The following is a 17,205-nucleotide window of genomic DNA, read 5'->3' on the forward strand; positions in this document are numbered from 1 at the left end:
TGTAATTTGGGATGATGAAGTATTTCATTTTCTGAGATTAGAGCCTACTAGTACTTATCAATAGCTATAAAATGTCCAGAGATTCACCAGAGAAAAAGTTTATAAATATAAATAATAATGATTATAATGACAGTTCATGAAATATTTAAATTTTCTAAAATTTGGACACAGAATACTTCTTATTAGTCCAAATTTCCCAAGAGCACAAGAAGTGCAGATTTGTCTAAAACTCCATTAGGAAAGTGTCAAAGTAACAATACTAAAATAACTACTCCTGTTATTATTTATAGCATATCTACTAAGTGTAAGGCATTTACGTTATCTCATTTGAGTCATTCAAACAAACCCGCATAGTAAATTGAATTTCCATTCTTTCACGGAAGAAGCTGAGGCTTTGAGCAGATAAGAGACTCGTTCAAGGTCGCAACACCAATAAGTTGCAAAACTGGATTTTGAATCCAGATCTGTGTCATTTCAAAGTAACTGCTCTTTCTAGTATACAGACTGCCCTCATTTCTTCTTATGAATTTTGAGGTGTTCATTCATGAACTAAGCACAGGAAAATTTCATTTGAGAGTTGTAAAAACCTATGCCACACATGTCTAAATGAACGTTTTCAATTCCCTTCCCCCCGCCCCACCTCTACCGCTTGACTTAGGAAACCAAAGTCTGCAGGACCCTCTGCCCAGCGTCTATGGAAGCCACAGCACACTGCGGCAGGTGTGACTTCAACTTTACCAGCCACGTTTGTACTGTGATAAGAGGATCTCACAATTCCATGGGGAAGGAATCAGTCGAAGAAATGTGCTCATCTGCTGAAGAGCCTGTTCATATGGGAAGTGTAAACACACTCTCCTTCACAGGTAACAGAAAGGGAGCCACCTGCCCATGGCTTAGAAGGAGGAGTGAAAAGCTGCTGAAAACGCAGATTTATTTCACTCTGACCTCAACTCCCTCCTTCACCTCATATCAATTAATTCCATCATACTTATGAGCCAGAGAGTTACCAGGTAGTTAAAGGCACAATCTGGATCTGGTCAAAGTTAGTAGTTTAAAGTTTTTCAGAGTCGAACTTTAAACAAGGATGTACTCTATTTTAAAGTAAGCCTGTAGAGAATGAAGAACAGGGAAATAAATTAGTTAGGTGACCTTTAATGGTATATCTAGTTAATTTGCAATGAGCCTCATTTTCTTTCTCAAAAGTTGAATGCAGGCTTTCAATAAGTGCCATGAATGAGTGTTGTTATTCTTCCAAGCAGAAAAGAGGAAGAAACCTGTCTGTTCACTAAGACCTGGCAGCATCATTCCAAGGAGGAGGCAGACTGCTCAGTGAAGGCAGTACCACTTTCCTGATCTTGGGTCTGGGGCCAGAGACTGTGCTCTCCTGCAGCCTGGTGTTTCACCAAGATGGCCATCATCTTGGGAACAAGAACCTTCATGGTTATTGAAAATAGTAATTTCCAAGCCCCATCTTAGCCCTACTGCATTAGTCCAAAATAGTGATTCTGAGGCTTGGCTGAGTCAGGTGAAAGACGCTGTAAATTTTAGGATCATCTCCAAAATAGTTCTGCCATCTGTTAAATTTTTATTTTTCATCCATTTACTTAAGTCCCTGCTTAAGTTTCTGTTTTTTGAAAAATTAGATGTGCGTGTGTAACTGTGTGTGTACACACAGCTATTGTTTAGAGTCAAATGGAATACATTTAAGTGACATAATTCAAGCCAGCTGAGGTCAAAGAACCAATAAAACCACTGTGTTCCATCATGACTCACCATTCTGCCTTACCCAGCCAATGGTGGGTGGTAATGGCAAGCCTTGAGAAGGAAAATAGTAAAGCAGGATACTAGGATGAGAGGGAGTAGATTAGGAAGGGAAGGAAGGAATAGAGATAAAGTTTAGTGAGTATTACTTAGTTCCAGTGCTGTGCTAGACAGTTTTTTTTATTAAATACAGTTGATTTACAATGTTGTGTTAATTTCTGCTTACAGAAAAGTGATTCAATTATACATCTATACGTTCATTTTTTAATATTCTTTTCCATGATGGTTTATCACAGGCGATTGGATATAGTTCCCTGTGCTATACAGTAGGGCCTTGTTGTTTATCCATTCTATATATAATGGTTTCAATCTGCTAACGCCAAACTCCCAGTCCCTCCCTCTGCCACTCCCCCTTTGTGCTAAACATTTTTAAACCTTATCTTAATTTACCCATAAAGCAATCAGGTAAGTATGATCATTTCACAGATGAGGAAACTGAGGGTCAGATCTGTAAAAGTAACTTGTTGTGGTAATAGGTTCAAATCATGTCATCTTTAGGAGCTGCGGATGTAGTGGACTCCACTACATCACACTCAAGACCAACTTCAGAATTCACATTCCCTGTTTAGGCTTCCCAAGTCCAGCCCCCTCTCTCCTCTGTGCTCCTGTGACACACGGTCATGCCATTCACCACTTCTACCATGTATGTGTCATAGGCATCTGGACTCTTGTCTCATCTCTCCTACCAGATTGAAGTATCCACGTGAATAGAACATCCCTGTTTAATTTTACCTTATTTTTAGATTTAGCACACTGTAAGCAAACAAAAAAATATTTATTGGAATGCCTTTAGGTAGAAAAGGCCTCTGGGTAGAAAACAGTTGGACCACTAATCTCTTCCCACTCCCAGTTATAGATTTAAGTCATGAACCCTCATTTAAAAATTACTTGGTTTTCTTCTAAGACAGTTCTCTGCTTTTATCTGCCCTTGGTAATCAAGGTCAAGATTTTGAAGGGTTTTTAAGACATATTTGCAGTAGACCTCTCCAGAAGAGAATAGCTGTTTCCACCTACTGATATAATATTGCAGGGGCTTTTAACATCCATATTTCAGATCGGTTTGCCTACCAGAAAACACTATAAAGTGAATACGAAAAATGACAAAATTTTACTTTTCATGAAAAAAAATTAAGCACTCAAATGATGCTCAAACAAATTCCACTGAGACCAGTTTAGACGAAAAGTCAACCATTTTTAGAAATTGACAATTAAAAGCTACAACCACCAGTGCTGACCAAAATTCATTTGTTCTTACAATCATTTATTTATCAAAAATATTTATTAAATCCTTACTAATTACCAGTCAGTATATGAGGACCAATAACTTGAAAACTAGTAGGAAATTCCATCAGGATTTGAAGCTAATATGAAGAGATAGGAAAATTAATACATAATTAACTCTAATATGAGAAACAATGTGCAGGTAAGTTCTATAGAGGTAAGCATAGGATGCTTTGGAAGAGTATTGCAAGGACACCTAACCCAGACTCAAAAAACTTCAAGAAGGATACTGTGCCCAAAGAAAGAACTGAAGGACAAGTTAGAGCCTATCAGTTTAAGGGGAGGTAGGCCAGGCAGAGAGAGCAACACATGCAAAGTGCAGGAAGCAGGAGGAAGCCCAGCAGGTCTGAAAAGCAAGTATCTTGATATGGATGTAGCACATATAAGACAGAGAAAGTAATGGAGAGGAGGCCAAAGAGTGGGGTCAGATTATGAAGGCCTTTTAGGCCACACTAAAGAGTTTACCTTTATACCGCAATGAATGGATAGTTAGTGAAGCTCTTTAAGCAATGGAATGACACAATTATATACACATTTTTGGAAGGATTGCTCTATTAGCTAAAAAAATGGTTGGAGACAAATATGTATGGGACCTTTCAGCAATTAACAAGTAAATATTGAGCAAACATACCACCCGAAAACCCAGCACCCTCATTTATCAGAATATTAGCCCCATGTAACATGTAAAATGATTTTGAGATAACAAGTTAAAAATAAAAGAAGAAGAATAGTTGGAAATTCTGGCAAAGAAAAAAAGAGCTCTGAGAAATGAGAGAGATGATTGAGGAAAGGTAAAATTTCAACTAGTGATTCCTTATGTGTAAAGCAAAAAGAATGCTTTTATGGGCTGAGAACATCTTTGAAAGACCAGGCCTCACAGGAAAATATAGAAGTAAGGCTAAGACTTGAGAGAGTCAAAAAGGAGAAGAATGAAATACAGTGGAAGAAAGAACAGGAATAAAATGTAGACAGTTGCCACAGCTGAAATTACAATTGGCAATATGGGCTTGAAGGCTACACAATAACAGTTATTTGCAGTGAATAGTTTAATCTGCTATAGCAAGACGTTCAAAAATATAGTTACCATCTGTGGGTGAGTGGATGGATGGTCTGGGCAGCTCAGCCCCACAAGGTCATTCAGGATCTGGATTCCTCATCATGCTTCCAAGTGGTACAGCCTGAGTTGTCACAATACCTTTAGTTCCAGCCCATCAGAAGGGGTAAGAATGCTAACAGAAGGCAAGTGATTCCCTCTTCAGAAAGTGATGCACAAATTACCCATGTCACTTCCACACTCCTTCCGTTGTTGAGATCAGTCGTGTGACTACACCAGACTGCAAAGAAAACTGGGAAATGTAGACTCTGGCCAAGAGGTCTCTGACCAGGACAGAAGGGGGATCTGGGGACCCACTGGTGGTCATCACAGGTACAAAGCAGCAAATACCCTCTTACTGGAAAAAATGAAGACAGAAATGCATTTGTATAGCAATTTACATTTTATGAAGTTCTGCAGCATAACTTATTGCATTTTATTTTCATACTAATTCTACAAAAGAGGCAGGGCAGGCTTTATTGTAAGGAGATGCATGTAAGGAGAATAACCCAAGTGGATGGAATGAGAATTAATGCTGCATCCAATGGAGATAGAGCAGGTGGCCAGGCAGTCAAGGAGGACCTCTCTGATCCCCCTGTCTGATGATCATCCAGAAACTGCCACACAAAAATACATATGTAGATCTTCAAAATTCACAGAATTAAATAAGTGGAAAGCAGATTTAAATAATTAAACTTTCAAGGAATGTTTTGGTAAATCTGTAGCATTTGTACTTCTGAAGTTATTAAAGCTCAAGACTGAACTAAGATGTTTGGGACACCATTGAATCACGTGGATGATTATCTAATAAAAGTTTTGCCAGGCCAAAAATCTCAGCAGGTTGGTTTTGTTGTTTTAATTAGATTGGTTGTTTTTGGTTTTGGTTTCAGTTCTGGTTTGGTAGAAGATGAAGGAAGTATATATAGTACACTATACATGGTACATATAGTGGATTGTGAATTCATTTTTATTCATTGAAATTATACTGTGATAAGCTAAGTTACAAGCCCTGTATCTCATAACAACTGCATTATAATTCATGTAATAATTTAAGTAAAATTGACAACATAATAATTGGTAAAATTTATAATAATAAAACTATAAAAGAATCTTGCCAAACCTGCCTCATACAGAAGTAAAGAGATCATGAACTTGGGAAGCATTAACATCTAATGTACATTAGTCTAGCGCTTTTATTTTTCAATCATTTCTTTAATGTATCCATATTTCTCTATTCAAATAGGTGAATTCTGTTCTGTGCAATTTCATATCTCTGCATCTAATAAGCACTTGTAATATTTTTATGACTCAGAAAGTAAAGATCTTAAAGCTGTATTTACATACAATAGGATTAGTGCATTGAGCATTTATTTTTAAATGTTTAAGGTTTTGATATTTATTTTTGATATGATGGTAAGAAAATAAAAATTTTAAAAACCGCCGCTGTCCGATTTTCTGTCTTTCCAGATGTGAACCTGGAGCCCTACATGACATACGAGTATAGGATTTCTGCGTGGAATAGCTATGGGCGAGGATTCAGCAAGGCTGTTAGGGCCACAACAAAAGAAGATGTGCCTGAGGGAGTGAGCCCCCCCAGGTGGACCAAAATGGATCATCTTGATGATGTAATAGTCCTCAACTGGAAGAAGCCTATACAATCAAATGGTATTAAGCTATTTTTAAAATTCAAATAACATAATCCCATAAATCCATAAGGAAATTGAAATTAGTGTAGTCTGTGTTTAATTGGCATGCATCTAACCACTAAAAAGTATTTGCTGATAAAGGAAACTTCAGGTATGTGTCAACCAATCATTGATTTTGTGAAATAGCCCTCACAAATTTTTAGCCAAAAATTATTTTCCTTGAATCCCAACATATGTCTGAGCTGCTTTCAAATAAGCAAAGCGTATTCTGGGAAGGCAGAATCGTTTTGAAAGTAAATGTTTGATAGTGAGGGGAAAGAAACACCTGACTGATTATGTCAAGAATCCATCTCCTCCATAAGAGTGAGTATAATTAAGAACTGCTTGAACATAGCAAAATAATAGCAATTTAAAATTAAATAATGCTATGTTATCCCATTTCTTCAGAACTCTAAGCCATCTGATTTGTTTGCAAACAGTTAAAAGAGTCTGACACTCAAATTCAGGCCTTTCTCTGCCTCTTTTAGGTCCTATTATTTACTACATTATTCTCCGAGATGGAATTGAACGTTTTCGAGGAACATCGTTGAGCTTCTCTGATACGAAAGGAATTCAACCTTTTATGGAATATTCATACCAGCTGAAAGCTTGCACAGTTGCTGGCTGTGCCACCAGCAGCAAGGTAGGAGGAGTCTGTCTAAACTCTGGACAGAATTATCCAGTGTTAAGACTATATGAAGGTCCAGGTTGTAATGCCAATAAAGTAGGGCATCCATATGGTGTCTCAACTGAGTACCAACACTTCCTCCTGAAAGGAGAGATCACCACAAGAAAAATTTATTCAAATATCAATGTTTCATTCATCAAAAGAAAAAAACTTGAACCAGTATTATCCCCTTAATCCACTTTTCCTCCACCAACCCTTTGTAGGTGGTCTTCTATAAATCCATAATAGGTCCCAAGCCATTTCTCAGTTTAAAAGCTTAGAAATTCTATTTAAATATCATTTCAGCAAAAATTGCCTGCTCTTGAAGAACAGAGAAAGGGACAAAGGAGCCTGACATAGAAAATAAAATAGTTCCAAGGCTTCTGCAACAGCCTTGACAAGAAATAATGAAGATCTGAATTCATGCAGCAGGGGTCAGATGAAGAATATCAGAAAGATACAACAGATACCAGGGCACAAAAACTACAGGACTCAGTAGTCAGCTGTATGTAGGGGAATAAAAGGAAAGTATTATGGGTATTTTCAGGATATCTGGCTTGACCAATTTGTTGGTCATGGTGCCATTCTGCAAGCAAATCAAAAAACAAAAGAGGAATATATATATATAATGGAATATTAGTCAGCCATATAAAGGAATTAAATAATGCCATTTGCAGCAACACAGGTGGACCTAGAGATTATCATACTAAGTGAAGTAAGCCAGACAGAGAAAGACAAATATCATATGATATCACTTATATGTGGACTCTAAAAAAAAAGAATACAAAGGAACTTATTTACAAAACAGAAATGGGGGGCTTCCCTGGTGTCGCAGTGGTTGAGAGTCCGCCTGCCGATGCAGGGGACACGGGTTCGTGCCCCGGTCTGGGAAGATCCCGCGGAGCGGCTGGGCCCGTGAGCCATGGCCACTGAGCCTGCGCGTCCAGAACCTGTGCTCCGCAACAGGAGAGGCCACAACAGTGAGAGGCCCGTGTACCGCAAAAAAAAAAAAAAAAAAAAACAGAAATGGGCTCACAGACATAGAAAACAAATTTATGGTTACCAAAGGGGAAAGTGGGGAGGAGGGATAAAATAGGAGTTTGGGATTAACATATACACACTACTGTATAGTAAAATAATAAACAACAAGGACCTACTGTATAGCACAGGGAACTGCACTCAATATCTTATAATAATCTATAAGGTAAAAGAATCTGGAAAATAATATATATATGTATGTATAACTAAATCATATATGCTGTACGCCTGAAACTAACACAAGATTGTAAATGAACTACTCAAATAAAAAAAAAAAAGGAGGACAACTTAAAAGTAAAGAATAAGATTAACATTTTTAAAGCTTTTAAAAATATATTCAAGAGGAGGAACAGATAGCATGGTGGAAGAAAATATTATTTGGCACTTTAAGTGAAAATGTCTAGTCAGAAGCTGGATTAAGAAGTGACTGAAATTTTCTGGAAAGATCTATGAGGGAAGTTGAAGCAAGGAGTTTGAGTGTGGTCATGTAAGGAGAATAGAGAGAGAGAGAGGCAAAAACCGAATACCACAGATGACCAGCCCCCTTGGGGATGCTACTAAGCGAAAAATGGAAGAAACAATCAAACAAGTTAGGAGGAAAATAAGGAAAGAGCCATTTCACAGATGCCAAGCTAGTCAGAGGAGACCCAGTTTTCATATGGTTTAAACTTGAGAAGCTCAGCATCTTCACACACTGTGCAAGAAGCATCCAAGTAAAACCTTCAGTCACACACATCAGCTGCAGCTCATGTGAGCTGCCTTTTATTCAACAGACCCCAGAAGCATCTCTGAGTGCCCTACCAACTAAACAGAAGGCAGCTGATTGGCCCAATCAAAAGTTAGGGTCCGAACGGTCCTAGAGCCATTCCGTGCTTTTTGCATAGCGGAACTCCTGCCTACCAGATGCCAAAACAATTGGTGAAAAAGTGAAATCAGACTTCATTCTGTGAGAAAACAAAGGCAGCCAATTTTCTCCCAAAAATATATTTTGACAATATTGAGTAAATCACTGGTTGATTCTTTTTTTCTTCTCACTTGGTTCTCTTTCTAGAACATTGGCACAGACACTATAAAGTCATCCTGGGTATCATAGGAAGAGTACAGAAAAGGCTGCCCATTTATACTGTTCAAAGCATATTATATGCAAGCAAGTTCAGATGTGGGTTTTGCTCCAAATGTACTGGTGCTTAAAATGTACAAAATCAGGCTGTTAAAATGCAAAGACACCGATGGACCATATGGAAGAGAGTTATCAAGAGTTCTCTAGTAAGACAGTCTGCCAGCCAGCTTTTACTTGTTTAAACTGAGAGCTGCAGTCTGCCATCAAAATTGTTGTTGAACCCGTGGTGATAAATGGTAGTCGAAGACTTATAGGATATATTCAAGGTCAGATTTCATTGTTTGAATAGGATGCGAGAGAAAGAATTTAAAAAAAGAGGGACTGCTTCTCCGAGCCCTGCTAATGATATGCCAGGCAAGACAACAACATTTTAAAACAAAAGTGACATTCTCATTGATCAGAATACCTAGTGTACTATTCCAAGAAATTGCTGTTTAATTCCTGTGTTTTCAGGTCGTTGCAGCTACAACCCAAGGAGTTCCGCAAAGCATCTCTCCACCGAGAATCATGGCCCTCAGTGCGGAGACTCTGCATGTGAGCTGGGACGTCCCTCCTAAGCCAAACGGCGTCATTAAAGAGTACCAGCTCAGGCAGGTTGGGAAAGGTCTCATCTACACTGACACCACTGACAGGAGGCAGCATACGGTCACAGGTGAAAAAAAAAAAAAAGAGGAAAATGTACCGGAAGAGTCTGTCATTGTGGTTAGGGGGGCAGAGCCTCCCAGGGGTGTGCGTTTGATATATGAGGTCACTTCAAAAGGACGCGTTCTCTTGACATATGGTCAGGTCCCACTTATCCATGCTAATAGAAGAGCCCACACTGGCAGCAATAAGCCACAACAGCAGATAACTTCAGAAATAATTTATAGTTGGCTTTGATATGCATTATGTGTAGGGTTTTTGCATCAGTATTAAGTTCTTTTTTTTCTTTTTCAGACAAACAGTAAGATGCATTTTCATTCCCCAAGGATATACTCATAGATAATGGTGCTAGGATAGCCAAGAATGTACTGGAAGGCAGGAGAAAAATCAGCCAGAGGCTAACAGTTGTCTACTGCGTGGGTAATTAATACACAGAATAGTTGATAGTTGACCGGTTGTGACAATTTGTTATTATTAGTAACATTAATTAATAGTAATTGTATTATTTTTGTTGCTTATTATAACATTATATAATTAGCTTTAATAATATAATAATAGTACAGTATAATAGTATAGTGTCAGATAATTACTAGTGATGATTATAATAATAATTAACATGTTTTAGTCTGAATGTCACTTCTGAAGGGAAACATCTTCTGACTCACCAAGTCTAGATCAGCTTTCCTGATACACCATCACATCACCTTGTTTTATTTTCACCACAGACCTTTCACTGCCTGATAGTGTTTGCTTTTTATTTGTCTCTTTATGTCCGCCTCCACTGGAACGTAAGCTCCAGAATCGCAGAGACCGTCTCTACCTTGTTCAATACTGTATCCTTAGCACCTAGAACAATACATGACATGTCAGTAAGTGCTAAATAAATGAGGAATAAGTAAATTTAATATGTGTCAAATACTGTCCTAAGCCCTTGACATTTACGGTCTAATTTGATCGTCATCACAAACCTATGGGGCAGAGAGAATTATGATCCCCATTTTACAGAAAAGAATATTTCAAGAGATTTAGTAACTTAGCTCATTATTTAGATCTACTGAGTCATTCCAAACAGTTGTGTAAGTTTAGATTCTGAGAACACAGAGAAGAGTTTACAAACTTGTATTTTTTCCCTATTGCCAGTAGCCTCTCTCCAAGGCCTCCTGAGTGAATGCCTTCCTTCCGTTAGACCCTGTACTTTGCAGGGGGCGGTGATACCAGAGATAACGAAACTCACATAGAAGTGCAGAAAGGCCTGGAAAAGCATGCCTGGTTTTTCCTTAGAGGAGGCACAGGCCTTGCTACACAGGTGGAAAAATAAATTCCACAGTTCCCTGACACACAAGCAAGCACTCGTGGACAGATGTCCACTGTTTTCCAAAAGTGTCATAAGCCTACAGAAGGTGCTTAATAAATATTTGTGGACTAGCACATTATGATCCTGATATGAAGATCCCGAGCTAAGCCAAGGATAATGGGGATGGGGAAAGCCCTCATCCATTTAGATGATCAGATTTGTTCCCTAGATCCTAGTTCACTAAAAATGAAAATCATCACAAGCAACTGAAATGATGTTGTTTTCCATAAAAAAAACTTACATGTATACGGTGCTTTATAATTTTAACAAACCATTTGCATTTTGACTCCTGTGATTCTCATCACTTCCCTATAAGTGAGGGACATTTTTAATATCCACAGTTGAAAGATGAAGGTGAAAACTGGCCTACTCGGGGTCCCCAAGGCGTTCACTGCCTCCATCTATAAGGAAATCAGAATACCATTTCATTACAAAATATATATATATATATATATATACATGTAGCCTGCTTGCTGTGTTCTAGATAGTAGATTAAGTGCTCCAAAATAAGATCGTTGCTCTTAAGAAGCTCCCAGTACTATTGCCAAGTTAAGGAATAGCTTGTGTAATGATACACCAACAGAACTCCGTACAGAATGGAGTAGGAGAAATCAAAAGAATGACTGAGGATGGCCGTGGAATGTTAATTACAGAGTTTTGAAAGCCAAGTTAATTAAGACTTGGTAGCAGTAAAGGTTTCACAATAAACTGGGATACAAGGATAAAGAATTCTCTTCTTACGGAATCCATCTACTCAACCAGCATGGGCTTTGAACTGTCGCCAGCTGTACTGGTTTGCATTTTTTAGAAAACCAGAATTTACGTGCCGACGGACCAAATTCAATTGTGAGGTTCAAACCAACAGGATTGATAGCCTCCTTAATTATAAAAATAATTGCAAAGCTTTTTCTTTAAATACCTTCACTCTACCGGCTCTTCCTTTTATTATCATTTTTAATGGATATTTTCGTGTCAGAGTACTTTATATGCATAGCTTAATGGCAGAATTCCTCTTTTATTAGGATAAACATTTTAAAGTTTTTCTACCTCATTTTATTTTTTGTAAGATTATAAAGTGAAAAAATAATCTGTTAGAATTCATTTTAAACAGATTTAGAGAGTACTTCACTTGAGCACTCTAGCCCTAAAGAGCGATTTCTTTGTTAAACGAGGAAATAAACCTTCATTCAACAAAACCTTACCAAGTACAGTATCCTAATATGCAGTTCCTATGGGACAGGAATGGTGCCTGGCATTAGAGGATCTAAAACCCAAGATCTGTGTAGTGTTCACACATTTTATCTGCCAGGGAAAATTCAGTTCCATCGTTAGCTAACTGATCAAATTCAGTAGGGAAGTATTTTATGATGAGAATGACTATTTTATTGAGTTCATGGAATGAACTAAAATAATCAAATTTATTTCACATTCCATCTCAAACATTTGATCCAAGAGCTGCCTGAACCCCCTGGAGATAAAGGTTTTGCTTTTCTCATCATTTCCCAAACCTTGGCATTCCCTAAGTTACAGTCGAACACTGATGAAGCCGTAGCTCTAGTCATCCAGGAGCCTGAGAATCTAGGTCCTTAGAAATGACAGAAGGGAGAGTGGGCACCTAGCATCAGCCGCATTGTCTCCATGCTTATTTGTAATTACCTCAAAGCTTTAGAAACATGATCCCGTAAATGCTTTGTGGGAATAGTGGCAAATGCACTCATCATGTGAAATCCATAAATTGCTTATAATCCTCTCAAGATGTTAAAAAAAAAAAGCATTAAGTAATTGAAGACAGGAAGTCCTCAGTTAATTATTTAGAGGTGTTATCAATGCTCTAAGTAAACTGAAGCGTTTTCTGCTATCTCACCGAGCCCAATACCATGGGGACCAAGGGGTAGCAGCCATCATCTTCTCATATTCGCTAATGCAAACAGCGCGTGGCAGCTTGTCAATAAAAGACCTTTTCATATCATTTATTACTAAACATGCCCACGGTCCTGCACAGAACAATCGGGATGTCAGTGACGGCATTGTTTTACTTGGGTTGCCGTGTATGAAACGTGGGCCTCCTAATGTAGCCATCGGGGTAGAGGAGAGGAGGAAAGGATTAATGAAATAATTGGGGCCACCAAGAACAAAATGAATTAATCATGTCGTCTTTAGCAGCAGACATGATAAGAGCTTATGTGTCTCTTAACTCTGGGGGAAATGTTTTCCAAATAATTCATTAAAAGTTGCTTAGCGTTTCATTGCACTTAAAGGGGAAGAGTCACCAGCATTAAGTAAACAAGGAGAGAAAAATTTGCCTTCCTTTCCCATCCTGTTAGAAACTCATGAACACCTCCTGTGATAAAACAGCATAAATCCTAACAAGGCTAGTTGTAGCAGAAAATGTACTATTATTGCAGTAAAACAGATATACTACACACCACTTTTGAAAAAAAAGAAGACATAGTTTGACCATCAATATCCCAAAATGTGGACATTTTTACATGAGGATTTTACATTTAAATAACTCGACCATATGCTCCCATCGTATGCCACACTTGGCTCTCATGGTATTTATGATACTTTATTGAATATCCTTTCTCTTTGTCTCTGTTCCTCAACCAGGAGTTAAAGCTCTTTAAGGACAGAGGCAACAGCTTCCTGTTTGCCATTGTGTCACCTATACTGTGATCTATCACAGAACCTAACATATATTAAGTTTTTGAAAATCTTTGTTGAATGAATGAATGTTGAACAGTAAACTAGTATCTGAGTGACTAGATTCCATGTTGGTTGGATATAAAAATCACATTGTCAAACACAGCTAAATCTCAGCCAGAATGGGTGACAATTTGTGGGAACCAGTGCAAAATGAAAGCATGGGACCCCTTGTTCAAAAATTATTAAGAATTTCAAGACGATAAGAATTGATTCAAGCACAGGATAGCATGGAAGCATGGAAGCTGGGGTGCCTCAGCTTAGAGCATAGCTTGTGTGACCATGAAGCCAGCCCTGGTCTCTGGCAATCTGGATTTATTGGCAGTATAATTCTTTTTTTAATTTAATTTTTATTTTATATTAAAGTATAGTTGATTTACAATGCTGTATTAGTTTCAGGTGTACAGCAAAGTGATTCAGTTATACATATACATATATGCATTCTTTTTCAGATTCTTTTCCCTTATAGGTTATTACAGAATACTGAGTAGAGATCCCTGTGCTCTACAGTAGGTCCTTGTTGATTATTTATTTTATATATAGTAGTGTGTATCTTTAACTGGAACAGATAGGATGAAAACTGGGATGGCCCTCGTGTCCTCAGAACAGCTTTGGGAGCCTCTGTTGTCATGTGTGATGCTCTAGGCTGCATTTCCCCTACTACCACCTGACCACTGACCGCCAAGCATCAGACCTGTGAAAGTAGATGGGAGAATTCATTTTATTTTCATTTTTCAAATTCCGAGGAAAACCTTGGGCCTAAATACTTGCAAAAATAATAGCACAGCATCAACCACTATTTCTTCCTTTCTTTTATCATTCTTACATTTATAATATTATAGCCAAAGAATAACAAGCAACAGCTGCCTGGACACCAATATTTAAAGGAAAAAAAAAATTCCCCCGGAATCCCAGATATTTCAAGGTACTTTGCCTGGGCAATCACTACTTCTGTTTAGTCATGACAGTTCTAGCCAACTCCCTTCCTCTGAGATGTATGTCCTTGTTGTGGATCATTTGAGCATCAGACTTTGCTGCCACCTGATGCCACATTCTGTTTCTAGAGAAGAAAATTCTGCTTGAAAATGTAGGGTAAAAGAGGTTTCAGTCTAGTACGACACCAAACTCCAGGGAAGAAAAATATTTATCAAAATAGTGTTACAGGGGCTTCCCTGGTGGCGCAGTGGTTGAGAGTCCGCCTGCCGATGCAGGGGATACGGGTTCGTGCCCCGGTCTGGGAAGATCCCACATGCCGCGGAGCGGCTGGGCCCGTGAGCCATGGCCGCTGAGCCTGCGCGTCCGGAGCCTGTGCTCTGCAACGGGAGTGGCCACAACAGTGAGAGGCCCGCATACCGCAAAAAAAAAAAAAAAAAAAAAAAAAAAATAGTGTTACAAAAATCAAAAGCAAGGGTCTTTCCTTGGATTATCTTAATAATAGTCTTAATGTTAATATATTTGGAAAGAGAGTCTGCCAAAGAAGTAACTCGTTCAGGAAGTACTTCTTGGGATGAATCTGATCACTATTATATTGGGAAGAGGAACCAAATCTTTGGTCTAGAATTTCACACCAAATACAGAATTAAGAATGCAAATAAGCTTGTAGCAAATAGTCAGAACTGAAAGCCATGAAGTTATTTCACTGGCATTTGCAAATTCAAGAGCCTCTTAGTTTTGATGTTTTGACGTCCAATTCATATGAGACATCAACTGAACTCCTGTGTCAAAGCCTTGATACAAAAATGGACAGTGCTGATGGCTCCTCTCAAAGAGTCAAGAAATTGGCTTGACTAAGCAGGATGGGGAACTGCTGAGGTCATTCTGGGTGATACTATCAAGAAAAGGGGACTCTACCATGTGAGCTCCTGAAGTATTTTACAATCAAATTTTGTAATACAAATCATAATTTAAATCACCTTAGATGTCTCTAAAGTGACTCCATGATGTCTTGGTGTACCAGTTTTGAACATCCAGATTTTCACATGGAATGAGATTAATCTAAAATTGAACCCTGATGTAGCTCTATCATCACAGACAAGGTTGCCGGTAGATGCTGGAAATTCCTGGGAATCTCCATGAGCAGAGATCACTCTGGGGGGAGTGAGATCCTGGGGGGAATCACTTAGTGAGATCCCAGGCAGGCGGGAGCAAAAGAGAGCTCTTTTCAGCAGCAAGACTAGATGTGTGATTCAGGTGGGCCGGGGCAAACATCCAGTTTGGGTGAACTGATGCCAGGACAGGTAACCTGCCCACAGGGTGGACAATACTTGGTAACCACCTAAAAAAACCTTCTTGAAGTAACTCAGGTCTCTCAGCACTTGACCTAATTATTAACCAGGTTGACTGAGGAACTTGTGAAATTACATATTTGTTGGGACTGTTTGATAATCCTTCAGAAAATAACAGATGATACTTAGAATAACTGGATGAATGCTTTTGAGGTAGCACTAGCTATCTGAAATTATAATGGACAAGAAAGCCTTTTCCTGACTAGCTGGAGATTAAACATTAGAAAAAAGCTGTTCTTTATAGAGTACATCCAATGTAACTTACATAGGTATGGATTTTGTTTTCCAGATCATCTTTTTCTGATCCATAGGCAGACTTTTTGAGGTCCCTTTTTAACACATATTTAGTCTTGAAAGGAATGTCACTTGAAAGTGTAATTGTAACGAGTTTGGTTATAGTATGCCTCTTTATAAGAGGACACGATTCCCTTTAGGGAAGCTCAGGTAATTTGCAGCCACAGTAATCTCCACTCCACTGAAATGTTAAATACTTGGCTTTTCTCCATGCATTTGTCTTTCTCGGTTCTACCCCCACTATTCTTACTCTTTTAGTTCAATGCTGAGCAGTTGAATGATGTTTTCTTTTCTCCTTCTACTCTTTGACTTTAGGATTAAGTTACAGTCAGAACAGTTCCTTGGAGACATCTCTTTATTTCCCTCTTCTCATCCTGATCAATTCATGAGTAGTTTTCAATTGTTGTGCCCTTTCCATTGCCTGTTGCTAATATGTCATATGTATCTCATTTTAAGGACTACCAATAGGGGCTTCCTTAAAATGACAGCAAATTCCAGTTGAAATGTGTTGATTTTATTGAGTTTTACAGAGTCATATATATGAAAGGTCATCCAGTTCATGTAAATCATCTGTGCTTCCTGGCAGTCCCTGCTTTCCTTACCGACTATTTGAACCAAGCCTACTAGTAATCCAACCCTCTAACAATAGGAAAAACACAACACCCAAGAAAGAGAATATAGAAAATAATGGATTCATCTATTGCCTTCCCTCAAGTTAGGCTGTAGTCCAATTTAGCAGTCTATACTCCCATGCCTGCAGTTTACAGATATGGAAACTGAGGCACCTAGAGGTCAGAAAACTGACCCATGGTAATAGTTAATAGATAGATAAGGATTAGACCCAAAGAGTCTAACCTCAGACTCTGCTCTCCTAACAGCTATGCTGTACTGCCTCAGTACATGAATTGTGGTCATATTCCAAATGAAAATATTTAAATACCTAGTCCCACATGGATTTTTTATATTACTGGAAGTGTCACTGGGCTTTGAGCTACCTGTGTCATTTTCCTTATAAGCCTCAGAAGACTGACCCAACTGTTCTGGGTCACATTTCTCAGCCCAACTTCCCAGATTTGTATCCTGACCTCACCCTTTCTTATCTCTGTGATCATATTGAATATAGTTCCCTATGCTATACAATAGGACCTTTTTGTTTATCTATTTTATATATAGTAGTGTGTATCTATTCATCTCAAACTCCTAATTTATCCCTCTCCCACCC

At 38.4% G+C, this 17,205-nt stretch overlaps 1 protein-coding gene across 2 annotated transcripts in view; it reads left to right on the top strand.

The window, feature by feature from the left end:
• The window catches only part of USH2A (usherin), a gene marked incomplete at both ends in the record, with an annotated part of 756,807 nt that overhangs the window by 585,492 nt on the left and 154,110 nt on the right, over positions 1 to 17,205 (top strand). For both annotated transcript variants that reach the window (XM_079697601.1, XM_079697602.1), the window contains 4 exons: positions 659 to 863; positions 5,663 to 5,860; positions 6,369 to 6,523; positions 9,159 to 9,357. In XM_079697601.1, coding sequence (XP_079553727.1) covers positions 659 to 863; positions 5,663 to 5,860; positions 6,369 to 6,523; positions 9,159 to 9,357 — 757 coding nt within the window. The remainder of the gene's footprint in view (positions 1 to 658; positions 864 to 5,662; positions 5,861 to 6,368; positions 6,524 to 9,158; positions 9,358 to 17,205) is intronic.

The sequence above is a fragment of the Hyperoodon ampullatus genome (assembly GCF_949752795.1).
Source record: "Hyperoodon ampullatus genome assembly, chromosome: 2".
NCBI classification, from domain to species: domain Eukaryota; kingdom Metazoa; phylum Chordata; class Mammalia; order Artiodactyla; family Ziphiidae; genus Hyperoodon; species Hyperoodon ampullatus.